Genomic DNA, 26399 nt, shown 5'->3' with positions numbered 1-26399 from the left:
TAGTAAACGCCCAGTTGCTGATGCCTGATTTCTTCCAAAAGTTAGGAATTTTTGCGTATGATCGAGCAAAGCTTATATATGAAATTCCAAGTAAATTGGTTGAATACTTTCTTCAAAATGGTGAAAAATGTAAAATCGGCCCGCAAATCCGTTTTCGAGCCCTGATCTTTCCAAAAAATTTATATGTTCATTGTTTTAATACAAGGAGTTCATATATTAAATTTCAATGAAATCGGTTGATTATTTCTCTTTATATACACAAAAATGTATATTTGGCCCGTAGTAAACGTCTAGTTGCCAATGCCTGATTTCTTCCAAAACATACGAATTTTTGCGGACGGTCGAGCTGAGCTTATATATAAAATTTCAAGTAAATCGGTTGAATACTTTCTTCAAAATGTTCAAAAATGTAAAACAGGCCCGCTAAAAAGTGTAGTTCCCGAGGCCTGATATATACCAAAAGTTGATCGATCCGTGCCATGGTGGAAACAAACTTACATATAAAATTTCATCAAAATCGGTTCAGCCGAACTTGAGATACACGCGTGCACACACAGACCGACAGACGGACAGACCGACAGACCGACAGACCGACAGACCGACAGGTTGCTAAAAATAGTTTATTTACACTTCCCTACTATGGAGAAGTACGTTCCCACCGAAAACTCGATATGCAAAATTTGTTGCCATCACATAACCTACCTATTGTTTACACAATACGGTCGGTAATAAAATATACTCAACCAAATCCATGGTTTTTAAAATGGCACATTTACTCATTTATTACAAGTACGCTGGGTACTAATACAGTTTAAGGTAGAAAATTAATATTTATAAAACTTTAGGGCTAAGCTTAATTTCGAAAATTATGTTATAAATGTTATTGTTATTTTATATTGCATATGTTTAGGAGGAATTATAAGGCTCAGGAAAGCGTAAACTAAGGACAGAATTATCTATAAATTCTTTTATATAATAAAATTAGATATTTATCGACATTTATAAGCTACTAAAATTTAGAATTTCTTCCATTTTGAATTAAGATTCACTCCATAATAACTTAATGTTTATCTGTTAAAGAAAAAATTTAGGTCTTTTGTGAACAAACGGATAGATCAAATGACGGAGTGAAATTGGTAATCATTTTTCTTTTTAATTTTTTAAAAATGTGCTAGAAACTAAAGGAGCCGCTATCAATACAATATCTTTTAACCCTATTGATAGTTAATGTTAAGACAATTACTATCCAATAAACGTGCAATCATTTGATGTTTTCAAAGAAGCATTGCATTAATTAAATGAGAGTTAAATGTTTTCATACGAATACACGCTTGTATAAAAAAATTTTAATTTTATTTTTAAGATTTTAAAACTGAAGAAAAACTTCTGCATTAACAGTTAGGCGCCATCCTGATGGCCTGATTGATCTCTTTCTGTTTTTATTATTGGTTTTTTTTTTTTATTTTAATTTTCTTAATTTTTTTGTTTTTTCAAATTTTAAGAAAGTAAAATTCTTTTTTGTTCGATATTGTATTTATGTGGGTTCGAAGTTCATATTTTATATATGTATATCAAATCAAAATATATGCTATATATGAAAATTATTATTATATACCCATAAAATATTAATTAATTTACTGCTTTTTAAGGTATACGTACCTACGTAATACAATATATACAGTTGAGCCCGGATTAAAGAGAACTATATCACTATATCACATGAACAAAATATTTTGCTTAATTCCGCAATAATTATGTTTTTTTATAAATGGTCGGTTCCTCTTTCTAACATTTTAATTTTTAAATTTTAGATCACAACCATTTATTATAAATAACAAGCTTTTTGAGCGGAACTCAAATAATTTGATTTTTATGATCCATAAAAGAGTAATAATACAACAAAATTTATAAGGTAGAAAAATTTGACTATATAGGCCCCTATTCAAAAATCTCAGTTTTACGAAATTCCTTATGCCAAGATTCAACTGTACACAATATAATATTTAATTATTATTTTAAAATCAAAAATTCAATAAAATTAATACAAAAATTTTACAATATATTTTTATTATATTTCGATTCTGTTAGTGTTATTTTATTTTTTATTATAGATATACACACTTGTACTCGTATTTTGTAGTACAATCAACCAACCTTTAAAGTTTGCATAAAGTCTATAGTAACATCGAAAATATTTTTATTTTTTATATAAATTTTATTACTTTTTGTGTTATAATTTAAGAAAAAAAAAATTAATATTTTTTTTTTATTTCTAGAGTTATAAATAGTTTAGCTGTGAGTATCGTAATACATAATGCATTGAAGGTGTTGAAATCAACGTAATAAAACCATATAAAATTAACAAAAAAAAAAAAAAACTATTTTTTTTTTATTCCAAATACATTTTTTATTTTTAATTTTCATATAAACTTGATTCAAATATAAGTATATTAAAAATATTGGAAAAACTTTTTAATCTATGGTGCGGGAAACTTTTATTTTTATTATTATTATTATAAAAATTTGATTGTCGCGGTGGTCTAAATTGAATTTAGATTGTTAGAAATGACCACAAAACATTGGAATTTAAGTGCGTACAAAAAAATGACAAATCGATTTTAATAACCGAAATAATATGGGATTTCAATATAAAATTATCTGAAATACGGGAAAATTTACATAATTTTTGATACAATGTGTAATATAATGTATATTTTATATACGTATATATGTATAAATCGATTTGTATATATTGAAATTTAGTTAAAAAATAATATGACAAAATATTTTTTAATATAGTATGAGTCAACAATATGTTATGCATCACCGTCATGCCATCGTAATATTTTTTTATCATTAAATTCCGATATTAATGACATTAAGTGATTTAGAAGAGTTTTCGATAAAACCTTACTTCCATACACTTGATTCATACTTAATTCATACTTACCATACTTAATTCATACTTATAAATATTAGCAGGTTTGTTGAATTGTGATTTTAAGGATTTTTTCAATTACTGGGTCATTTTCGAAGTTGATAATGTAAAAAATTTAAAGATCAGAAATTTTACATACAAAAATCAAAGTTAAGTCGATATCACAATCAAAACCAAAACAAAAATCAGAATTAAGATCTCAATTAAACGCGAAGTCTACATTGGAGTCCGAGTAAGAACTGAAACCAAAGCCAAAGTTGGTATAGAAGGAACAGCTTAACCCGAAATAAGAGTCGAAATCGGGGTAAAGTCAAAGTTGAAGTTGATGAAATTCCATAATAAGGATTTTAAATTTTTGATTTTTTTTTTTGTTTTTATTTTAATGTTAATACAGGTCTTAAAAATCATCGAAAGACAAAAATAGGCGGACCCAACATGCTATCAGATCTATCAATAGTGGGGACTTTAATCCAATCTAAAACGCACCTGTATGGTCATAAACTAGTCAAACTGACTAAGCAGTAGTTTAGCTCTATCGTGGTTTTTTGTCTGTATTCTGTGAAGAAAGAATAAAATATTCTCTAAAAGAAATCTAAAATTATAAAAATTAAACAATTTTTTTTTTAAAGTTGACCACTCTTATTGACTTTTTATATTAATTTTCTATAAAAATATTAATATTTGTATACATACGATAGAAGTACAACATTGTTGCAATGATAACTATATTAACTTCTCTCGATTAATTTATTATAGGGCTTTAAAATCATAAAAACAATATTGTATTTCAATGATGTGTTAAAAAAAAAGAGCGTTAAAAGCGTGATAAAAACAAAACATTTATCTCTGTAATTAAAACAGTATTCTTGAATTTGTTTTTATTATTTTTCAAATCATAATATTATTTTTTACTCCAATTAAATTAATATTTATTTTAAATGACATAAAAAATGTATACATAAGATACACATGTCTGTTTGTACCTATACATTTACAATGCATATTATTAATACATACTAAGTGTATTAAATATAAATTATATTTTTAATCTTATCAATATTTTCACAAATATTTATTTAATCCTAAAAGTGAGTTTTAGAAAAGAAAAAAAAAATATTTCAAAAAGAAAACAAAACACACTTAAAATTAAAAATATATTTATATATTTTACTTGCACATACATTTTTATATACATTCATATTAAATTAATAATAATTTTCGCTTTCAAAAATGTTCGATTGAATCAGTTCACCTTTCAGTTTGATTTTGATATTTTTTTTTGTTTTTTGTAGGTGTATAATACCTTTAATAACATATTATTAGCTTAACAAATGAAAATAGTATGCTTACGACACGAACCGAACTTAAATACGAACTTGTTTTATATAAGTTGAATGTTGAATGAACATGAATGATCAAACAAACGACAAACTACTCGATGATAATCATCAGATATGTTGTTAAGAGATGTTTGAATTAAAATATATTTGTATTGTATTTAAAAAGGAAGGAAAATTTAAAGAATAACAACAAAATATTAAAAAAAAAAACCACTCACAGGAAGAGTATAAACAATAAGAAAAATAAAAAATAATTGATAAATATATATGTATTTAATATATACATACATATATATTTATATATATATATATATCATTGTGTATGATAGATGAACTTATAAGTATGGGAGCATTGCGATACGGCATTTTATGTTCATGCGATAATATTCTACCGTAACGGTGTTAAAAGTAGAAAATCTAAAACAACAAGAAAAAAAAACACAAAAACAAAAAAACAAAAAAAAACCAAGAAAATAAGAAAAGAAAAAATAAAATAAATAAAATTGAAAATTAATATACTCGGTGATTTCGATTCAGTCAGTTTATATTAGACGGTCGAACTATTCAGTTGAGTTTTCGGAAAATTAACAACAAAAAAAATTTACAATAAAATATTAACCAAAAAAAAAAAACAAAAAGAAATAATAAGAAAAAAATTAAACTACATTTTATATATGAAAAAAAAAAATTTTAAATATTATACAATAATTATACATACATACATACATATGTACAATTTATTAATATAACTATAAGAAGAAACAAAATAATAGATAATAGTAATACCTAATAATAAAATACACCGTTAACATTTAATATTGTAGTGCAACATATATGGGGTACTATTAAAATATTGTATGTAAATTTTTTTTTTTTTGTTAATAAATATACACATAAAATATAATAACCAATTTATGTCGTTAATAAATTATTAACAGGCTATTAAAAATAATAAATTTATTAAAGCATCATAGTGATGAAAAGTTATTAAATCTTTTTATCTGAAATAAAACAAAAAAAAATATTTTTTCACATTTAAAAGTTCGACTTGAAAAAAAGATCATAAATTTGAAGAAAAAAAAAATCAATGGTATTATAAATTTTATATATATATATATATATATATAAAATAAAATAATTATAAATTTATATTTTAAAGTTTTAATACATTTAATGCTGCAGTTATAACACAAGTAAAACGCTATAAAATAATTTGTATTAATTAAAAAAAAAAATTATTTAATGAAAACACTTTATAATTTATTTAAAAAAAAAAATTAAAACTGTGGTTATAAACAAATCAAATATAATACCAAGTTTATATTTTATTATACTCTAAAATAATATTAACAAAATTAATATAAAATAAATTAAATTTTAATTTAATAAAAATCAATTAGAGTTTAAACACAAAATTAAATAAACTTATATTTGGATATCAGTAAAATTTGTAAACATAAAAATTAATTTATTAAATAATTTCTTTAAAAAATCAAAAACGAACAGAAATTAATTAATAAATAAAGTTTATTATTGAAGAAAAATTAAAAATTAAAATTATATTTTTTATTATTAAAGAAATTTTTAATTTTAAAAAAAAAAAATTTATAAAGAATGAAATTTAAGATTACCGAACATAAAAAATTGATCGAAAACGAAAATTGGGTTAAAACAGAACCGATTAAATTCAAATTAAGAAAAATAAAAAATTTGTTTTTAAAATAAGATTAGAAAAAAAAAAATAAGTAATATAAAATAAAAAAATCAGCAAACTCAATAAATACCTAATCAAAACGGAAAAGGTTGAACATAGAACGGAAAAACAAATTTAAAATATACGAAAAAACAAGAACGCAAATTAACAAAAAAAAAAAAAAAAAACACTAACTAATTTCGAAACATAGCCCAACATTAGGGGGAGGAAAACAACAAAAAATAACAGAAAAAAAAAAGTATTATTACAGAATAAATTTGAGCGAAAAAAAAAAAAAAGAAAATTTTACAACTTGCACAAATAAAATTCGATAAATTAAAAAGGCGAAAATTTAGAAATGAAATTTATACTGCTATAAAAATAATGTTAATTGCCGTATGAATGAAGCTGCTAAGCCTTTTTATTTTGATAACAGTAAGTACATAAATATATTATTAATTTACCTTGTCTCTCTCTCTCTATCTCTCTCTCTTTCTCTCTTTTTCCTTTTATATTTTACCGTTTCATTTTACATTATATATATTTTAATATTTTATTGATGTTATATACTAATTTAACACAATCTTTATAATATTATAATTATTAATAAATTATATGACAAGAAATAAAATAGAAAAAAAAATTAACCCCCATCGGATTTTGAACACATAATAAAAAAAAAAAAATTATTATTATTAAAAGAATAAACATATGATGGAAAAAAATTATCAGCAAAAATAAAAATCATAGGAAAAAAAAAAAAACGAAAACAATGATGGAATTGAAAAAATTGCGAGTAAATCACCATAAATAAGAATATTAGTACATAAAATAAAATGAATGATAGCAATTATATAACAATTGTAGTATTTTTACTACTCACACTTATTATATGCCTATTAAAATTTTATGTACTTATATGCAAAAATAAATACTGCATAATTTTTGTTTAATGGATAAATAATACCGTTACTCAATGTCCGAATGTTTGTCAAAACAATTAAATAGTATCTTAGATCATGAAACCCTTATACTTAAGTTAATCAATTCCAAATATCTACTTATAATAAACGAAATTTTAAAAACTCATTTCCACATTGTTTCAGTTAATAATACTAATTAAGTACCTATGCTTATTTAATAATTAATACAATTACATATACCTATATTTTGATACAAATATTGATTTAAATTTAGGGTCACACTAAAGTTATCAAGAATTCAAAAAAAATATTTAATCTGATAAGTAAAAATATAAAGTTTATTTATTTTATGTATATATATATAAGTAATACATAAATTTAATAATGTTTTAGAAAAAAAAAACATACACTTGAGTCTATATCTCAGACCATTATTTCTTAGCGTTACAATCGGTAAGGCAAATTTAGTATACTCTTCGAACATACGTTCGTATGAGTATAAAGAACCGTACGAACTTATTTACGGTATAAAGAACTGTACGAACAAAGAGATTTATTTAGATAATATTTGGTCACACGTTTATATATAGTTAAAATATTACTAAATTAAAAGATAATTTAAAATTGAAGTTAAAAATCATATTTCATTGGTATAGTTCAGCTAAATACTCTATAGGTAGACTCTAGGTATAAATAATTTTAAGTATATTTTTCTATAAAAATATTAAAAATTTAAATTCCAATTATAGTTTGAATCAAATTGTAACAAAATGTAGTTCATTTTACATAATTTAATTATGTAGTTCCGAAATTCGTTATTTATTCCAAACGCATTGAATTCAATTTACTTAACAAAACTCTATAGGTGATTTTTGGAAATAAAAACCAAATTTAAGTTATTTACAATTTTATTTGAATTCCCATAAATTCTGACTTTTCTAATTAGCAAAATAATTATGACATAATATACTATATAAAATTAAAAGACAATAAATTCTAAATCTAACCTATAAACATAATTTTTTTGAAATAATATATTTTTGACATAGCACGTTTTTTTTTCTTAAAAATTTTAGATTTGTATATTTATTTTATGTATACGAATTTTTATTTCAAGTATAGCTTTGATTTCTTATAAAGACCCACTTGCTATACAATAACATCAAATATTCATTAAACATTCATTCATACAAATTGGAATTCTTATATCCTTCATATAATATTATAAATGTACATATATAAAAAGATTTATAAAGAGGCAAATTTTTTTGTAAGAAAAAAAAAAAAAATTTTCTATATTATAGTTTTCCCTTTCAAAATGTTTGAGTGAATATTTTTTTTTCTATATCCTTTCTGTATTATTACTTTTTTAATGCCTCTTTGTCAACAATGAAAATGTGCAATAAAATGTGAGTAGATTTCTTGAATATACTCCTTTAATACAAAATTTTTTAAGTATATACATTTTAATGGTATAAACAACAAACATATACTTATTATAGTTATTTAAAACAAAATTCATTTTGTTCGAAATGCAACCAAAATTCAAAAAAATATATATATATATACTCGTATATATATATATAAAGATTCAAGGAATAGTACACATGCTCGGAAAAATATTCAAAATGTTTGAACCAACAAAAACAATGAAAAAAAGCCGACATTACCTTTAAATACACATATACACATATTTTGTATACATTTGTATATAAGATTTAAGTTCGAACATTTATAATAAAAATTTTAACTAGATTTTATATAACGGTATACGCCGTATAGGCTTTTTTTTGTGCTAATACCTTGAATGAAATAACTTTATTTTTTTTTTTTGTTTTTTTTTTTTTTTTTTTGAAAAAAAATTTCTATATATATAAGTAGAAATCAAAAGATAGTTTATTTAGTCCACTTTTCCACTTTATGATATAATCGACTTTATAGATCAAAAAAATTATTCGAATAACGACGGTAATTTAGATTCGGTGAACAAATTCGGTAAATCGACGGTGAACATAAAAAAAAAAAATTGGTTTTCAATAATGTCCTTTTTTCTTTTTTTGATTTTATCATTGAATGTGTAATATAGTGTATGAAAGAGAATATAATATACGTATGTACACATGTGTATAAACATATTCTTATGCAAAAATATTATTATATAATTTGAATATAGTCTTATTGCATAAGATTTCACAAATAATTCAATTTAATGTGGAGAAAAAACTTGATATTTTGAGAATTTCTTATTAAATTCCAAAAAAAAAAAAAAAAAATTATTAAAAAAATATTATTTTTCTAATATAAAATTTTGATTTCAATTCAAAAACTTTTTAAATAATATACGAATTACATCATTGTTTTCTAAAGCTTTTATGTTTAACTTAAATTTTAATTTCTGGATATTATCAGTTAATTTTTATTTTTTTTTTTTTTCGATTCCCCATAAAAATGATGTGTCACATAATAAAAATTTCTTATTATAATATTTATAAACTCTCTAGTATGTGTACATACTGTGTAAAGATTATTTAAGTATATAATATTAAAGTATAAGCATACTTGATTATAAAAACTAGAATTCTGTGATAAAAAACTTAATTATATTGTGTTGAACATAATTTTTATTTATGATTCAATTTCATTATAATTTTATAAATTTTAACATTTTAAAATATAGTTTGTCAATTAAATTAAGTATAAATCATACGTACCTTATTAATAAATTTATTTTAATTAATGAAGTCGTTAAGCCTACTATTTTTTTTAATTGTAAGTATTATGTAATTTTCATTTATTATTACTTATATAACATTTAGTAAACATAATTGTATTTTACAAATAACTGAATTAATAATTTTTGTTTTTAATTGATTAAAAAAAAAATAAAATAAGTTAATAAATTTTCTTAATAAAGAATAATTTTGCATTATACTTGGTTGTTATATAATGTATGCATGTATATATATATATACTTCCGTATATGCATATAAAAGAACACATGTCTATGATATAAAAATTCCTTTAGATATTGCATAACATTCTCAATTTCCATTCAAATAACGGAACTTGTATTGTTATATAGATTTTATTATATAAGTATGCTCTTATATGAATTACTTCCTTTTTTTTCAATTTACTTATTTTTTAATATTAAATGAAGGTCTAAAGGACTGTCTCCATATACAGACATATATTTTATATACGTTTATGTATACTATGATTTAAAATGTGCAAATATGCGATAATCAACATGTGCAGTCATATATGTATATTATTCTAAAATTTATCAAATTGCAGAAAATATTTTTTTAATATATTTTAACATCCTGCATTATTTTGAGGAATTTAAGAAGAAATTCTACTACATAAACCATAAATTTATTATATAAAAATAAAAAAAGAAAAAAACACATTTTACACAAATTTGCACCCGCATCTGATACCTTCCCAAAAAATGAGAGAACATCCCTAACACATGATTTATTTATAAAAAAAAAACAAAATATTATCAACTTAAAAAATCTCTTCCGAGTTTTTAATTTTATTGTATAACATGAAAATGAAAAAAACAAAAACAAAATAAACGCCTTTCCTCTTATTTATTTTTGCTTTTTTTTTTTTTTTTGCCAATATTTAGAAACAATAATTTTACCAAACAAACTATACAACCAGACAAGTCACCCCAAAATATTTTTCTTTTATAAAATTAATAAATTTTGTTTTAATATTTTTTTTTTTTTTTATAAAGTTCATAAAATCCTCATAGAAAAAATAATGTTCACAGGTAATTGACACCAAAATTGTATAAAAGAGAATGATAATAAAAATTTATAATAAACAAAAAGAATAATAATAATAAATCGCGTTTTACTTTACTCTAAAAATTATAATAATGTATGTATGTGCACATATATGTGTGTCGTTATCAGAACACAATCGCTCGGTGCATAAGAGTAACACTGAATATGATTTAAATTTTGTTGTGTTTCAATTTAGGTTTTTTTTTTTTATTATTATGCTCTTTCAATCCGATGAATAGGTATTGGGGCAAAAAATAATTCATTAACTTTATTTTTTCTTTTTTTAAACAAATAAATAATGTTTGAACAACATGTATAACATGTACTTATAAATACAAAATATATGTATTAACAATGTACATAAATACATAATAAACCTAAATTATCACAATATTATCCCGTTCAATTATGCAATTGTACAAAATAATGTTTACCATACCATACAATATTCTATATTTGAGTTGAAAACATAAAAACTTGACAACAAAAAAGAAAACAAATTTTCTGTTTGAGTTCGATTCAAACAAAATATTATATCAATAAAAAATAACAACAACAAAAAAAAAAAATTTAATAACAAAAATAATCTTTCTTCTCTTATCAACAAATCAAGGCGTAATGAAAATTTTTATGAAAAGAACAACACAAAAACAAAAATGAGAAAAAAAAAATCAATTTAAAGAGTAAGCAAGCAATTATTGTTATCGAAGTTGAAAGACAGTTATAATCATCATTAGTTTGATTGGAATTTAAGAGGTTGGTTTTTGTATTACAGTAATTATTATAAAAATATGAAAAAAAAAATTAAAAGAGAACAAATTTTTTTTCAGTACTGTGATGCCAATTACCGTCATAACACAAAATATATATTTTTTTTTCTTTTTTGTTATATTGTTTTTGTTTCACAAAAACAACTAAATATTATTATTAGTTTTGTATGAATTAAGTTGAGAGGGTTCAAAATTCAAAATATTTTCTAATATTTTAGTTTTCACATTTACACAATAAATAAGTGTGATATTATAGAAGTTTGATATTCAAATGAATATTATTGTCACATACAGTCAAATATGTATGTATATACATATTATATGAAAATCTCTTTGTAGAATAAAAATTTTTTAGTTAATATAAGTAAGGTGTTATACATAGAAGTGTGTATACGTGCCGTTTTTTTTTAAAAATAAAAATATAATATTGTGAATTGTTAGGTTGAATTTGAACTCAGTTCGTGTTTGATAGTTGAAATCAATGGTTGATTTTAAAACGGTAAAATTTTTTTTAAAAATAAAATAAACGGAAAAACATCAATAAAAGAGTATTTCAAATTTTCTTTAAATTAAATGATCTTAAATATTAAAATTGAAATTATCATTTGTTAAAATTAAATAATTTGTTAAAATAAAAATCTTGTTACACAATCGCAAAAAAAAATTTTTTTTTCTAAATTAATGAAAAAATTTTCAAAATAAATGAATTGCATAAGAAAAAAAAATCGGGTTTTATATCGGCAAAAATTTCGTTAATTAAAGAAAAGATTAATGATTATTTATGCATATTGCATTCAAATGAGTATACACGCACGCACACATCACATAAAATCAACCAACTATACCATACCTCATATGCATAAAATATTAATTGATTATGATTAATTAATAAAAAAAAAAAAAACAAAAAATTTAAATAAATGATTTGATATGAGTCGAAAGTGAATTTTAACAAACGATAAAGTGACTTGAAAAGAGAACACCAACCCAAAACAAAAAAAAAAAAAAAAAGAAACATACGTGCCACGTGAATTTTCTTTTTTGGTTGCCTTTTTTACTTCTCGTATAAGTCAAAATGAATTACCAAACTCATTTACTTAATAAGGGATTAATAGATGTTAAAATTTGTGATTAATAATGTAAATTAAATGTTCATCACTTATCACCTTCATTTCACAGTATATAAAGAAGCAAAAACGACATCATTTAAATTTAAACAGTTTCGTCGTTTTTTTTTTTTCAAAAAAAAAAACTCGATAAATCATTCCCAATCCAAAAAAGGAAAAGGGCAAGTTAAAAAAAAAATATCACGAAGAGATAAAAAAAAAATTATAAAACAACGATATTCGAAATGCTTTCAACATTGCAATAAAAATGATGTGAATTGCCGTTTGAATGAAGCTATTAAGCCTATTTTGTTTTATTACTGTAAGTTAATTAAATTTATATTTGAAAAACAAAACCAAAATACTTAATTATCTTCATTATTGCAAGAGTGTATTTATTATTTTTTTAATTTTTTGTGAAATATATTTAAAAATTTCATTTTCATTGCATTACGTATAGGTAGGTTTTTCGACATCATAATGATATATGGGCGATTCTTCAGGAAAAAAACATGTATAAACGAAAATGCTACCATAACCTTTTTTGACTTACATACTTATATATTTTTTTTGTGGTTTTTATATAACGCGGGGGATTAACAACAAAAAAGCAATTTAATTTATTGATAATAGCACGAACTTTTAACGTATTATAAAACTATACTATATTGTAGTACAAAGTGTTTTTTAAGAAACCTTTTTTGGGGATGATTTTATTAAATTTTTTATACGATATTTTATTTATTGAGTTTATATATTTGAATTGAAAATAAAAACATATTATAAACACTATGCATTAGTTAACAGCATATCTTTCATTTTAACAGTTAACAGTTAATATATAACAGTTAGTTTAGATTATATTGAAACAATATTATATTATGCAATTATTATGATTTAAACAAGAGCAACAAAGTTACAAGTTCAATTCGAAATTTTATTTAATTAAAAAATAGCAATGAATTCCAATTTAAAAAAATCAATTTTAAAAATATACTTGCAAAATTTTTGAGCCGTTTTGGAATTTGAAATTTAAAAAATTTGAAGCCATAATTTTTTATTCAATACAATAATTGAAAAAATAAATTCAATTTATTGATTTGGTATAAATACTTTTTAATGAAACTGTAATTCCAAATCATAATTCCAGTACATACTAACAAACGAGTAATTATGTAATATAAAAATTTAATTACCTAAATTGTATGTGACCGAATTATTTAACATCCGAAATGACCACCCAAACTAAAAATATTTCTATTCAATTCTAAAATTTAATATCGAAAAAAAAAATATTTTATAAAGAATTAAATTCCTTCAATCTATACACAATCTACATTCATATTATGTACATACTTCCGCTTTCGTTAATATTCTGTAAAATTTTATACAATTTAGATTTTACAATTTAGATTTAAAAGAAAAAAAGAACAATGAATTAAACAATATTGTCTTAAGATCAATGATGATCTGATGAAAATTTAAAAATTTCATTTAATTACCTTAAAATTTTCAGAGTCGCCTAACACAAAGAAAACAAAAAAAAAACCTTATAAAATTCTAAGAAAATTTTTTTTCAAAATTTCACGGTTATATAACATTATAATTGTCATATATATATATATATATATATATATATCATATGCCTGTTTGTATATTGTATAAGATTTTGTTATTACATTATTATAAAGAAATCCTTATATATACCATTATTGTCATTGCTGTATGCATTTCATATATAGTTATAGAAAAGCATATATACATTTTGTAAATACAAACAATTATATATTGTGAGGAAAATGGAATTATTTCGACTAAAAATAATTGAAAATTGATTTAAATCGGTCAGCTTATTAAAAGAAAAAAAAAAATTATGTAACAAAAATAAATTTCATGCTTTATATAGATAAAATCTTGGTCGTATATATAATTGGTACGGTGGCCTAATTTAATTTTTTCTTTCCCAAAAATATACCATATGTATAGTGCATTATTTTTTTTGGAAAATAAAAATCTTCACAATATTTTATACATAATACCTTCAGAATTTCATTATAGATCTCTTTAATATAATTCAATATCATTTATATTATATTCTACAACAATATAAATAGGACATAATATCGTCGGTTAAAAAGCAAAAGGCACTAAGTGCATTTTTTGAGAATTCGGAATTCATAAATGAATTAAATCAGAATAATATAATCTTTGTTGTGGCAAAATATCATGCAAATCCAGAATGTAGTTTATAAATCCAGAAATTGAAGAGACCTATCCCATTCAACTAATTGATTAGTTTTACAATTTTACGATTTTTTCAAATTAAATTTACTCAAAACACAGTTTCCCGACTTAATGCTTTCTGCTTTTTAACCGACGATATTATTTATAACATAGAATGTATGTGTATAGATACTACATATCTATGTACCTTCATATACAATTTTAATTTACCATAAACTTTTTAATTCTTTTGTTATTTTTTTTTTATTTTACTCATTAAAATTTACTACTTCTTTTCATTTTCATATACGATAATACTTTTATAATGAACAAATATACTTTTTTTTTTTTTTTAATAAAAAAAAAAAATTCTTTCTACTGCATTTTTTAATTCCTTTACATCTTGATTTAATTTTCATGTACATACAACATACATATACCTACATATATTATGAGCATGCATATTATATACATACATACATTATGTACATGTAAGTATTGTATAAATAAATATTTTATATAGTACTCCGTATATAAAGATTATAAATGTAGGTGAACGCAATTTCAAAATACTTAATCGGGAAATAATGGGGGAATTTATATTTCTGTTATTTAAATCGTATATAAGTGTACATGTATATGTATGATATGTATGTACATATAATTTTTTTAAAACATTTTATTCTACAGATTATAGAATTTATGTATGGATTTTCGGCTTAATTTTACTTTTTTTTTATTATAAAGTTCGGGAGTTAAAAGTTCTCTTATATTTTTTGGTGTTTTTTTTTTTGTTTTAAAGATTGTTTTCTTCCTAAAACCATTCTTCTACATTATTATAATATTAAAGAGAGAAAAAAAAAATAATTAATTAAAGAATGAAAGAACAAAAAAAAACAAAACCACAAAAGCAAAAAAAAAAATTTGTTTTACTTCTCTTTATGCTCTCGTTTATATTATTGTATATAGAAAAAATGTTGTTTGTTACCTTTTGTAACATGTTACCAATTCATTCTCATATATGTATGTATGTACATTTATTTTATAAAAAAAAGAGACAAGTGAATAGAATGCGTGAGTTTAAAAAGAACTTGCAACAATTTATGCTGTAAAATTAAAAAAAAAATAACAATAAGAATGAAAACAAAAAAAAATTAACATAAAATTAATGTGACTGCATTTTACACCACCAGGAGTAAGTATATAGCCTATATTATTGGCATTTCATCCACAATAATCATTCTGAAAAAAAAAAACAAAAAAAAAAAATATGAGAAAAAAGTAAAAAAAAAAAAATTTTTATCTTCACATCTGCAATACTTGAATTTCAAATATCTACCATAAATACATGTATACATACATATATATATAAACATATGAGTACACGTATTTAAAAAGGTGCGTTTTTCTGGGCCTCCCGTGCATATTTATATTATGTATACAAATGCATAATGTACCCACTAAAATATGTACGGACGCATAAAAGAAAAGAAAAAAAAAACAATAATAATAATAATATATTAAAATTTTATTATTTAATTAAAAGAACATGCGAAAGAACTAAAAAAAAAAAATATAAGAAAAAAAGCACGCAACCCAAAAACAATCAAAACTTTAACTTTGTTTAATTTTAATTGAAAAATATGATCGTCATCTAACTGTACATATGACTAACTCCATCTACATATACTATATATTCTCGTACACAAAAATATATAGTATACCAAATATATAGAATCAGAGTATAAATATGGGCAGAACATTATTTCCTCCTTCTTATATATTTTATTAAAATACTTACTAGAATATCTGCCAGTTATACACCATTTTCATAGTCGGTTCTTTTCTCTTTCCATTTACTTTGTTTATACTTATGTAAGTATATATATATATAACTTTATTTTACCATTTTTTCTGTACATTTATAGAAAAAATGATAAAATTCAAAAAGTACTTTACTGCAAATTGAATTTGCACAAAAAAAAAAAAATAAAAATAAAAGAAAAAATTAAATAATTAAAAAAAAAAAAAAATTACATTTGAATTTCCTTTTAATTCTTGTACAAATTCAATAAAATCGTAAAAATGCAACAAAAACAATAACAGCAGAAAAATCAATTCTATCTATAATTGATCTATTCGTCGGCAATTCGATTATAATTTCAACAAAATGAAGTAATTAACATTCCTTTTTTGCCGCATAAATAAAAAAAAAAAATCAAATAAAATCAAAAAAAGGCGCATACCTTCCAATACTTTACTTACGGAAATTTCACAAAAATGCAATTATGACGTTCATTTAATTTCATTTAGTGTTTTGCTATTATAACAGCAGAAATGAAATGAGCAAAACAAGAAAATAATAAAACTTAAAAAATGAACACACAAAAATTATATTAGCATTTTTATAAATTTGTTTTCTTTTTTTTTGTATTTTAAATTGCTTTATTTTGAAAATGCTTATAGACAAGTGGTGTGTGTATATAGTTCAACAAACAACACTACTTATACGCAGTTCATCTACTCCTTCTACACTATAATATACTGCACATTATGTAGGTACATGTATATGTACACTTAATTGACTAAATTCACTTATACAAAATGAATACATTTTTTTTTTTTTTTACTCTATAAAATATTAAAAAACAAAATATTTATGTGTGTTATTTTTTTTCCAACTCCCTTTATCTATATACGAGAAATGAATGTTTTTCGTGAGATAAAGTTATAATGCAATTTTTTACATCATGTTTTTCTCCTTTAAATTTTTCTGTTTTATTTGCGAAATATATAATTGAAAATGCATCAACATTCCAAAGATTTTTTAATAAAAAATTTACAAAAAAAAATTTAACTAGATTTTAAAAAGTTGAAAAACACAAAAAATATATTTAAAAAATAAAACAAAAATACATAAAACAGTAGCGCAAAATAATAAAAAAAAAAAAAGAACACTACTTAAATTCATTACATACAACAACAACAACAAAAAAAAAGTTATTTTTCATCAGGAAATTATTGATTGATTTGAATGCACAACTCCCTTGCATCAATAAATTACCATATACATGTATGTACATGTACATAATATTAGAGACGCATATACATAAATCAATTTCATCAATCATGTTGTCGATTATAAAAAATTTATATTAAAATTGATTTAATCAAATTTTACCACCCATAATTGAATTGCAAAAAGTAAAAAAGCAAATTGAAAAAAAAAGAAAGCAAAATAAATATAAACGTGTAATAAAAAAAAAATTATCAAGGAACAAGAACATTATAAAACACAGCAAAACAACAACAATAGAAAGAGAATAAGAAAAAAATGAGAAAAACTTCTATAATAGTGTTTGGTAAATTTTTTGATTGATCATTGATTTTTCCTTTGCTTTCTACTGTTGCCTGTTACTGTTACACCGCTCTTCAATAATTATACTATGATGCTATTGAAATACTGTCCTGTTTCTTTCATTCCCCATTTCAGTATGCCGGTACTCTTGTTCTTTTTATATATTTTCTCTTATTCTTTTCTCTTTTTTTTTTTCTTTTGCTTTTTGTCAATTAATTTCCGGAAATTTTTGTATTTACATAAGAAGAACAAGAAATGCAGTGATGTGACAAGTAAATTTTTCTCGCAATATTTGGATCATCATCTTTCTTGTTTTTTTTTTTTTGCAATTTTTTTGTCACACTGAATTTTTAATCAGTGAATCGCAGTAATTGTATTTTTTTTTTCTATTTTTTTGAATTTCCGGCTATGAAATTCAAGAGAAAAAAAAATATTAAAAATTTATTTTTTTTTTTGAATTTTTATTTTATTTTTTTAATAATTTTTTTTTCATACTTACGACTATATTAATTAAGTATTTACTATTAAACATGTTTAACCAGTTTATTAAAATATGCATATTCATAAACTAAACAAAAAAATTGAAAAAAAAAAAAAACAAGAAGCAATCAAACACAATATGATTCAGGATATTGATAAATAAATAAAACAATAAAAACATGGTTGTTTGTTATAAAATTTATTGGAAAGTATTTATGTACATATATATAACAATAAAAAATTAATATATTTTCGATTTAATAATAAAAATTATAACAAGGATACTGATTAAATGCTGAGAATTCCTTAAAATTTTGTACATTTGAAACTTGAGTTCTTAATTTTGAGATTATAAATAAATATTTCAAAGTAATGCCAACACAATTAATTACACCACACGCAACACATAATGTTAATCGAGAACAAAAACAATTCTTCACAATTTTTGAAAATTTATAACACGTACTTTATACCAATTAAATTTTCAGTATGGTATGCCACTTCCCTGCTTTTAAATATTTAAAATTTTTTAAATACATCATCATTCATTCAACTGTCAAATCAATCTCACTTATAAAAAGGACATACAATTACTGTATAAATAAAATATGATTTTAACAGCGTTCACATAATGTTGAATATTGTTTCAACATCATATTCTGACAAATTTGATTGTAAAACAAAATAAGTAAAAATAAAAGAGCAATCAAAATGTCAAATACCTAACACATCAAAATCAAAATATAAACACAAAAAAATTAAACAACAAAAAATAAGATAATTAATTATTACTAAAAGAATATGACAGGACAGTGGTATGAAGTTGATGGTTTTTTTGAACTAAAAATCTTTTTATAAGTGATGGAAATGTAATTGGAAGTACATATGTATATTGGGTTGAAATTTAGAGCAAACAATTTTTTTGAAATGAGATTTATTGGGACGTGGTCAAAGTATTATAGAAATTAGGTTTTCATTGGGTTAGGTATGGTAAACCATGCTCTGCATTTTGAATTGATTATAAGGGTTGCGAATATCCGTAATGTAAAAACACTATTTTTATAAGTACCTTACCTGTTCTTTAGCGTAACACGATCGCGATCAACTTTGGTTCTTAACAGTCAAGTAATTTCTGTATAGACAAACATTTTATATAGTCTATTCTATAGCTCCTATTCTTCAAATATCTCAATTTTTTATGTTTCTTGAATATAAATTATAAATATCTATACCATGACTTCATAATAGCTTTTGTATAACACATACATACATATATATAATATACAAAGATAAAAAAGCAGTATACTTATAAACTCATATTTTCTCAATTCGATTTCTTTTAAATTTTATGTAAATTTTACTACAATAAAAAGAAAGGAATTGATAAATCCTGATAACTAAAAAAAAACAAATTAACACGAAATTATAATAATTTTTCTTATTTTTAATACTTTTATATTTTTTTATTAGATACTTAATATATTTTAATATTATTTGAGATTTTTGTACATTTTACGCGTATAACAGTTGGTATAATAAATATAATATTGGTGTTGTCGTTCATTTCAAATTTTTTTAATAATGTATGTTATACAAATAGTCTAAAATACAAGAAAAAACAAATTGTTATTATGAATGCATTTTACAATGTTGGAATGTTAGCATATACGCATGTATACAATATACGTAAGCACATAATATGTACAAGTATCATTCATATATATATGAATTGGGCACCTATAGCCGCATATACACATATGTAAATAAATGCATTTAATTTTATTTAGTAGATTTTCTTCGTGATTGTTATGAAATCACTGAAACTTGTAATAAAGATTTTTAAGATAACTTTTATAATAAAAAAAAAAATAAATATGAATATCCAATATTATGATGGTGGTACAAAAATTCCAATAAAATCTGGTAGACCAGCTAAGTGGCTTTTTTTATAATTTTATTTTTTATAGTGCATAGTATAGTTTTTGTTTTTTTAATTTTTTTTTGTCATCAATTTACGCTTCTATATTTTAACTTACTATCCATCTATTTATACACGCATATATATAAGTATATCTTTTATCTTAAAAAATTAAGCTTTTATCTGATTTTCAAATATGCGTACATAAAATGTATATTATAAGCACGCATTGAATTTATTATACGCTATACGTATACATATATGTATATTATTCGGGTATATACGAGTATATACATATTATATTGTGCGTATATTAATGTTAAAAGAAACAAAAAAAAACATAATAAAAATACCGATTCAAATAATACTAGTAGTAATAATAATAATAATAATAATATAAAAATTGAACAGAAAACAAATTGGTTATCCTTATCATATATAGAAAATCTTAACAAAAAAAAATATCAGGTAACTCTAGTTATAACAAAATAAAAGTAGTCAATACCAGTATACATACATATATTCATATTAATTTACACACACATATATAGTATATACATTAATTTTGATAAATATTGTAAATACAGAATCGGATTAATAATTTCATTATATACTTATAATATTGTGTAAATGTACACATATAATTGCCTCATTTCTATCTTTAATAAACAGGATTAAATTATTTTCAAAATCTTAACAATTTTAATTAAATTACAAAATCTTTATAAGTACTTAATATTTTTTAAGATAAGACAAACTCTTATATACCTATACTTAGTAAATTTAAGATATACTAAGTATTTTTAAATTATGGAGGCGCTTTCATTATTTTACAATATTAAGTAAAATATAGGATTAAAATTATATATTACAAAATACGTGTATTACAACAACATAACAAATCTCTTAAAACACAAAAAATTATTTTGTTTTTAAATATTTAATTTTTATTACAAATATTTTCTTTGTTTGGCTTTGATGTTCAAAGGTTAAGAGTTGATTGACATTATATATATATATATATATATATATTACTAATTTTAAGTATATGTATCAATTTTAATTAAAAGAAAATGATTTCATTTCCGTCATATTTTAATTAATATTCAATATTTTTTTAAATATTGAATATTATTTTCAATATACAATTGTTCGCCTTAATGTTAGTCGAAGGCTTTCCACACCACTTTTGCCCTGTGGGTTCAAATTCATCAGCTGCCGCGCTATTGTACTTGGTGCTCTTGGGAGTATATGTGGAATCCATTTCCATTTTCTTCTTTTAATAGTGTATACTCTACTAGTTCACGATTCGTAATGTAATATATGTAGGTCCGAATAATTTGAAAACAAAAAATTTTTCTTTAGAACACATTTCTTTAGAATACATACAATTTTTTGTGTTATATAATATTGATTAGTAATATTGTACTTGAATCTCAAATACTTATACTTTTATAACGTAAAATATATATGCCTAGTACTGTTGTAATACAATAATATACAAATTTTGACCATATATATACAATGTATAAGTAGCTATGTATTTTCGAAAGAATATTATTGATGAAAAATTTTAATATTTAAAATTATACAATATAAAACAACTGTTCCCTATAACGTAACAAAATTTTTTCGTATTACTCGTAAAATTTTTACCAGATTCTTATTTTTATGTGCGGTTTTCATTGTATTAAAAATTTTTATAAGAAATTAATTTAATCCTTTAAGTTGGAAATATATATACGTACATATATAAAATACTCGTAATTCTTAAATTACTAAAAAAGTTTCGGATATCGGCCACTTTTGTTAAAGAATCGTAAATGTCACCGTAATCACATTTTCTGTTTATTTTACAATCTAAAAATCAAATATCTCCTGCCACATGAAATATTTATAATATAAATACTTGCTTGAAATTAAATTTTAAATTAGGGTAGGTTCGTCTGCCAGTTTATCTTCTTCATATTGAAGCGTTCATTTCATAATGGAAAGAACTACGAGATTTACAAATCTGGCTACAATTTATATTTCACTGTATAAACTACTAGACCGAATATTTTCAATACAAACATTTAAAGTGGTTCAAAACAGTTCAATAAACATTGTCGTACAGCATATGGTTAATGAAGTCACGCATAACGCTTGAGATTTCAAAAATGACCGAAAACTATATAAATATCTTTTAAATCTTTTAATTTTAAGAAATTATTACAATAAATGTCTTGTACATTTAGAATAGACCAGCTTCTAATTTTGCCGCGACGGCGAATTTAACAATCAACGGCGAATTTCGCACTCAGTTTTCTGAAACTAGTGTTATTTTGAAAAGCTCAAATTTAATAATTAAAATATATGCATGAGCATGTTAGCTACTGGAGTCCTTGAATATCAACTGGAACTTGAACTCGAATATCAACCAAAAGAATCATCAATTACACCGCATGACCAAACTTAGAACACTTTCGCCAAAAAACAAATGAAAATAAAACATAATTTTGAATAAAAAATTTCAGAAATTTACAACATATTTTCTTTCTTAAATATCATAATTTTTGTTTTAAATTTATAATCACTTAAAAACAAAACCGGGCGAATGCAAACTGTAGTAGAATGAATAATTATATTTTATTCTCTCAATAAATTAAAGTTGTTAAATTAACATTCATCAAACTTGTCAAATAAATTCTTCTAGATTTTAATCACAGAACTCCTAGATATAAGTAATTATTATTTTTTATTTTTTTCACATTTTCTTTAAAATCACATCAATCAATAAAATTCTATATTATTAATGAAAAGACAAAAGATTGAATTCCTTGACGACTTCTCTTTTTTTATTATTTTGTTTTTATTTATTTTTTCCAGTAATTTTATTTTCATATTTATGAGTAATTATAATAAAACATTGTTATATTCATATATAAAAATTATGACTCCATTAGGTTTTTAATACTAATTTAGTTTGAGGCTATTACAACAATTTATTTATTTGACTACAATATAGACACACAGAGTATAAACATTCGTATATATTATAGGGATAAAATGAGAGCATATAATAAATCCGTCACTGTTACTATTGAAATATTTTAAGGCTCTCATTATTATGTATACACACATTTAATATACATAATAATAACAATAATATAAAAATGCATTCCATTTTTAACTTCTTTACTAATTGTGATTGAATCTTAAATGAAATAAAACAAAAAAAAAAATAAAAAAAGAAAATATTTTATAAGAATCAAGAATAAAAAAAAAAAAAAACAAAAAAACCAACAATGAAAAAAAAAAAATGTAGATTTTTATCTTAACAAAATTGTACATAAAATTTTACAAGTAGTTGTATAAGTAGTCGATCGTTTAAGTATTTAATATTATTTTATTATATAATAAAAGTACATATATATATAGTATATAATATAAAGAATTAAAAATATTAGCATGTCAGTAATTTAAACAACATGAATATAGCATCAGCATGAAAAACAAACAGAAGAAAAAAAAAACAAAACGAATAGCAGCAACTAAGCAAATCAGCGAGCAACAAATTATAACAACAAATTTAATGAATTTTTAGCGGCTTTATTCTTATCTACATATACATACATATATACAAAGGTACTTAAATTATAAACAACATTATAATAAAATGATTACAATCGGAGTAGGTAACTATCGGAAATTCTTCTTTTCTTCATCGCATTTTTACAAGATATTTCAATTGTCTCAATCACTAGTTTCTTCTTTTTTTTTTTACTAATAAAAAATAATTAAACATATTTGCAACACACTTGTGTATTTGTATGCTGATGATGAAGTTAAAAAATATAAGAAAAAAAAATCTGAAACCTGATATTGATTTTTTTAATTTTATTATGGTATTTTGTGTTTTTCTATTTAATTTTTTTTTCTCATTATTTTTCCCATGTTAATTTGTTTTCATTTTTATCAAAAATCTAAGCTTTCAATTAATATTTTATTAGCACTCGCCCAGCAATTACAATTATCATTATTGATATTAAGATCCTTTTGATTTTTCTCTTTTCTTCTTCTTGTTCTTTCTCTTTTTTTTTTTTATTTGTTTTTTGTGTGAATGCATAATATATGTATGTGTGCGTTTCACTTTTATTTATTATAATTTAGTACAAATATAGTTGTTGTTTTTTTTTTTTGTATTGTTACGATAATTGTTTAAACAAAATTTATGCTCTCTTTTATAATAAATATGAGAAGGTATATGAATGTAAAATTCCTAGAAATGAGAAAAATATAAAATTGAATTGTAAATTTTATGAAAAACAATAACAAATAATTTCAGGTGATCACTAAACTTACATACACTGTGGTATACCCAGAAATTTTTTGTTTATTTGCATTAAAGTTTGAATGTGTATGTTAAATTTTTTGGTATACTTATTGTATAATATTAAAAAAAAAAAAAATAAAATTAATTTGTAAAAAAAAAATCTAGGTACCTACCTGAAAATCATTTGTTCATCTCGCAATCGTTTGTTTTTCGGTTTTCCTGTTGTTTTTGTATAAATTATTTTATTCGCTTATCATTATTTCTCTCTTTCTCTCTCTCTCTCTCTCGTTCTGTTGTTAATTTAAACATTGTTTTGTACAAAGAATACCGAAAATCTGCTAACAAAATGCGTACACACACTTGATTATATTTCTATACATGTGTGTACAGTTGTATATTTTTATTTTTTTGTTATTCTTGTACTATTATTTTTATTTAAAATATTTGTTTTATGATATTTCATACAAAAAAACTAAAAGATTTGTAGTAAACATCAACAACAATAACCAGCTAGAATAAGCAACAATAGGCATATTTTGCAGCCACACCTTTCCTAATTTATGCTACCTGTTGTGATGAATTTTTTTTTTTCTTTCCCATATCTTTTATTTTGTTATACAGTATTTTAATTTTTGTATTGTTTTTTTCCTAATACGTTTGGTACGTACGCATATTTTATGAGTATTTGGTGAGATTTTGGTTTTGTTTTAGTTAAAGATCAAAATTTTTTTCTTCTAAGATTTCTCAGACACTTATTTATTTTTTGTTTCTATTCCAATAAAACTGTTTGATATCGATTAATAAAAATACCAAATTTATCTTCTGTATTTCTGTTTCTATTTCTGTTGTTATATGTTTAATATATTCGGATGTAATAAAGTAAAAAATAAGTAATTGTATTAAATTTCTGTCTTAAAAATTTTTAATCGAAAACTAGTAAAACAAAAAAAATTTTGTAAAGAATTTTAAAAATTTTAAATAAAAATATTTTGAAAATAATTTTATTTTTAAAACATTAAATCCTTGAGGTTTTTGATATTTTTATATAAATTTCAATTCTAAAATTAATGAATTCAAAATTTGTATAAAGAAATTTAAGAGTTGCCGTCTATAGAGTACGATTTAATCAATTAATTTGAAGACAATTATAAATACTTAAAATAATTTATTATTAAAAACATTCAAGTTTGGTATTGAAATTAGAAATTAATGCAAATTATTCTAATAAATTTTAAGATCAAATGCAATAGCTATTAAAAATAAAATAAGTTTCACAAACGTCCGTGTTATACAATAAGTGTTCAAAGAGAACAGAAAAAAAAATGTGCTAATCAATATTATAGTAAATAAATGACTTGTAAAATTAAACTTTTCAAATCACACATTTTTTGTTACATAAAGAAAAAAAAATGATAATTGAAAACAATATATTGTTGAATAGATTAAATTTTGTAGACTAATTGAATTTGACGGAAAGAACTCAAATATAGAATTTTCTATATCATGTTTATTCAATGATTGTAAAAGTGCAGGAA

At 22.0% G+C, this 26399-nt stretch overlaps 1 protein-coding gene across 1 annotated transcript in view; it reads left to right on the top strand.

Moving 5' to 3' along the window:
• The first annotated feature begins 12127 nt into the window (after positions 1-12127).
• Positions 12128-26399, top strand: part of LOC129615560 (putative uncharacterized protein DDB_G0286901) — a 31109-nt gene continuing 16837 nt past the window's right edge. The window contains exon 1 of the mRNA XM_055530813.1: positions 12128-12892. Coding sequence (XP_055386788.1) covers positions 12860-12892 — 33 coding nt within the window. The 5' untranslated portion in view covers positions 12128-12859. The remainder of the gene's footprint in view (positions 12893-26399) is intronic.

This window comes from Condylostylus longicornis, unplaced genomic scaffold, assembly GCF_029603195.1.
Source record: "Condylostylus longicornis isolate FDR11 unplaced genomic scaffold, ASM2960319v2 ptg000137l, whole genome shotgun sequence".
Classification (NCBI taxonomy): domain Eukaryota; kingdom Metazoa; phylum Arthropoda; class Insecta; order Diptera; family Dolichopodidae; genus Condylostylus; species Condylostylus longicornis.
Note: the sequence above shows the minus strand (reverse complement) of the source record. Positions and strands in the feature narration are given on the sequence as shown.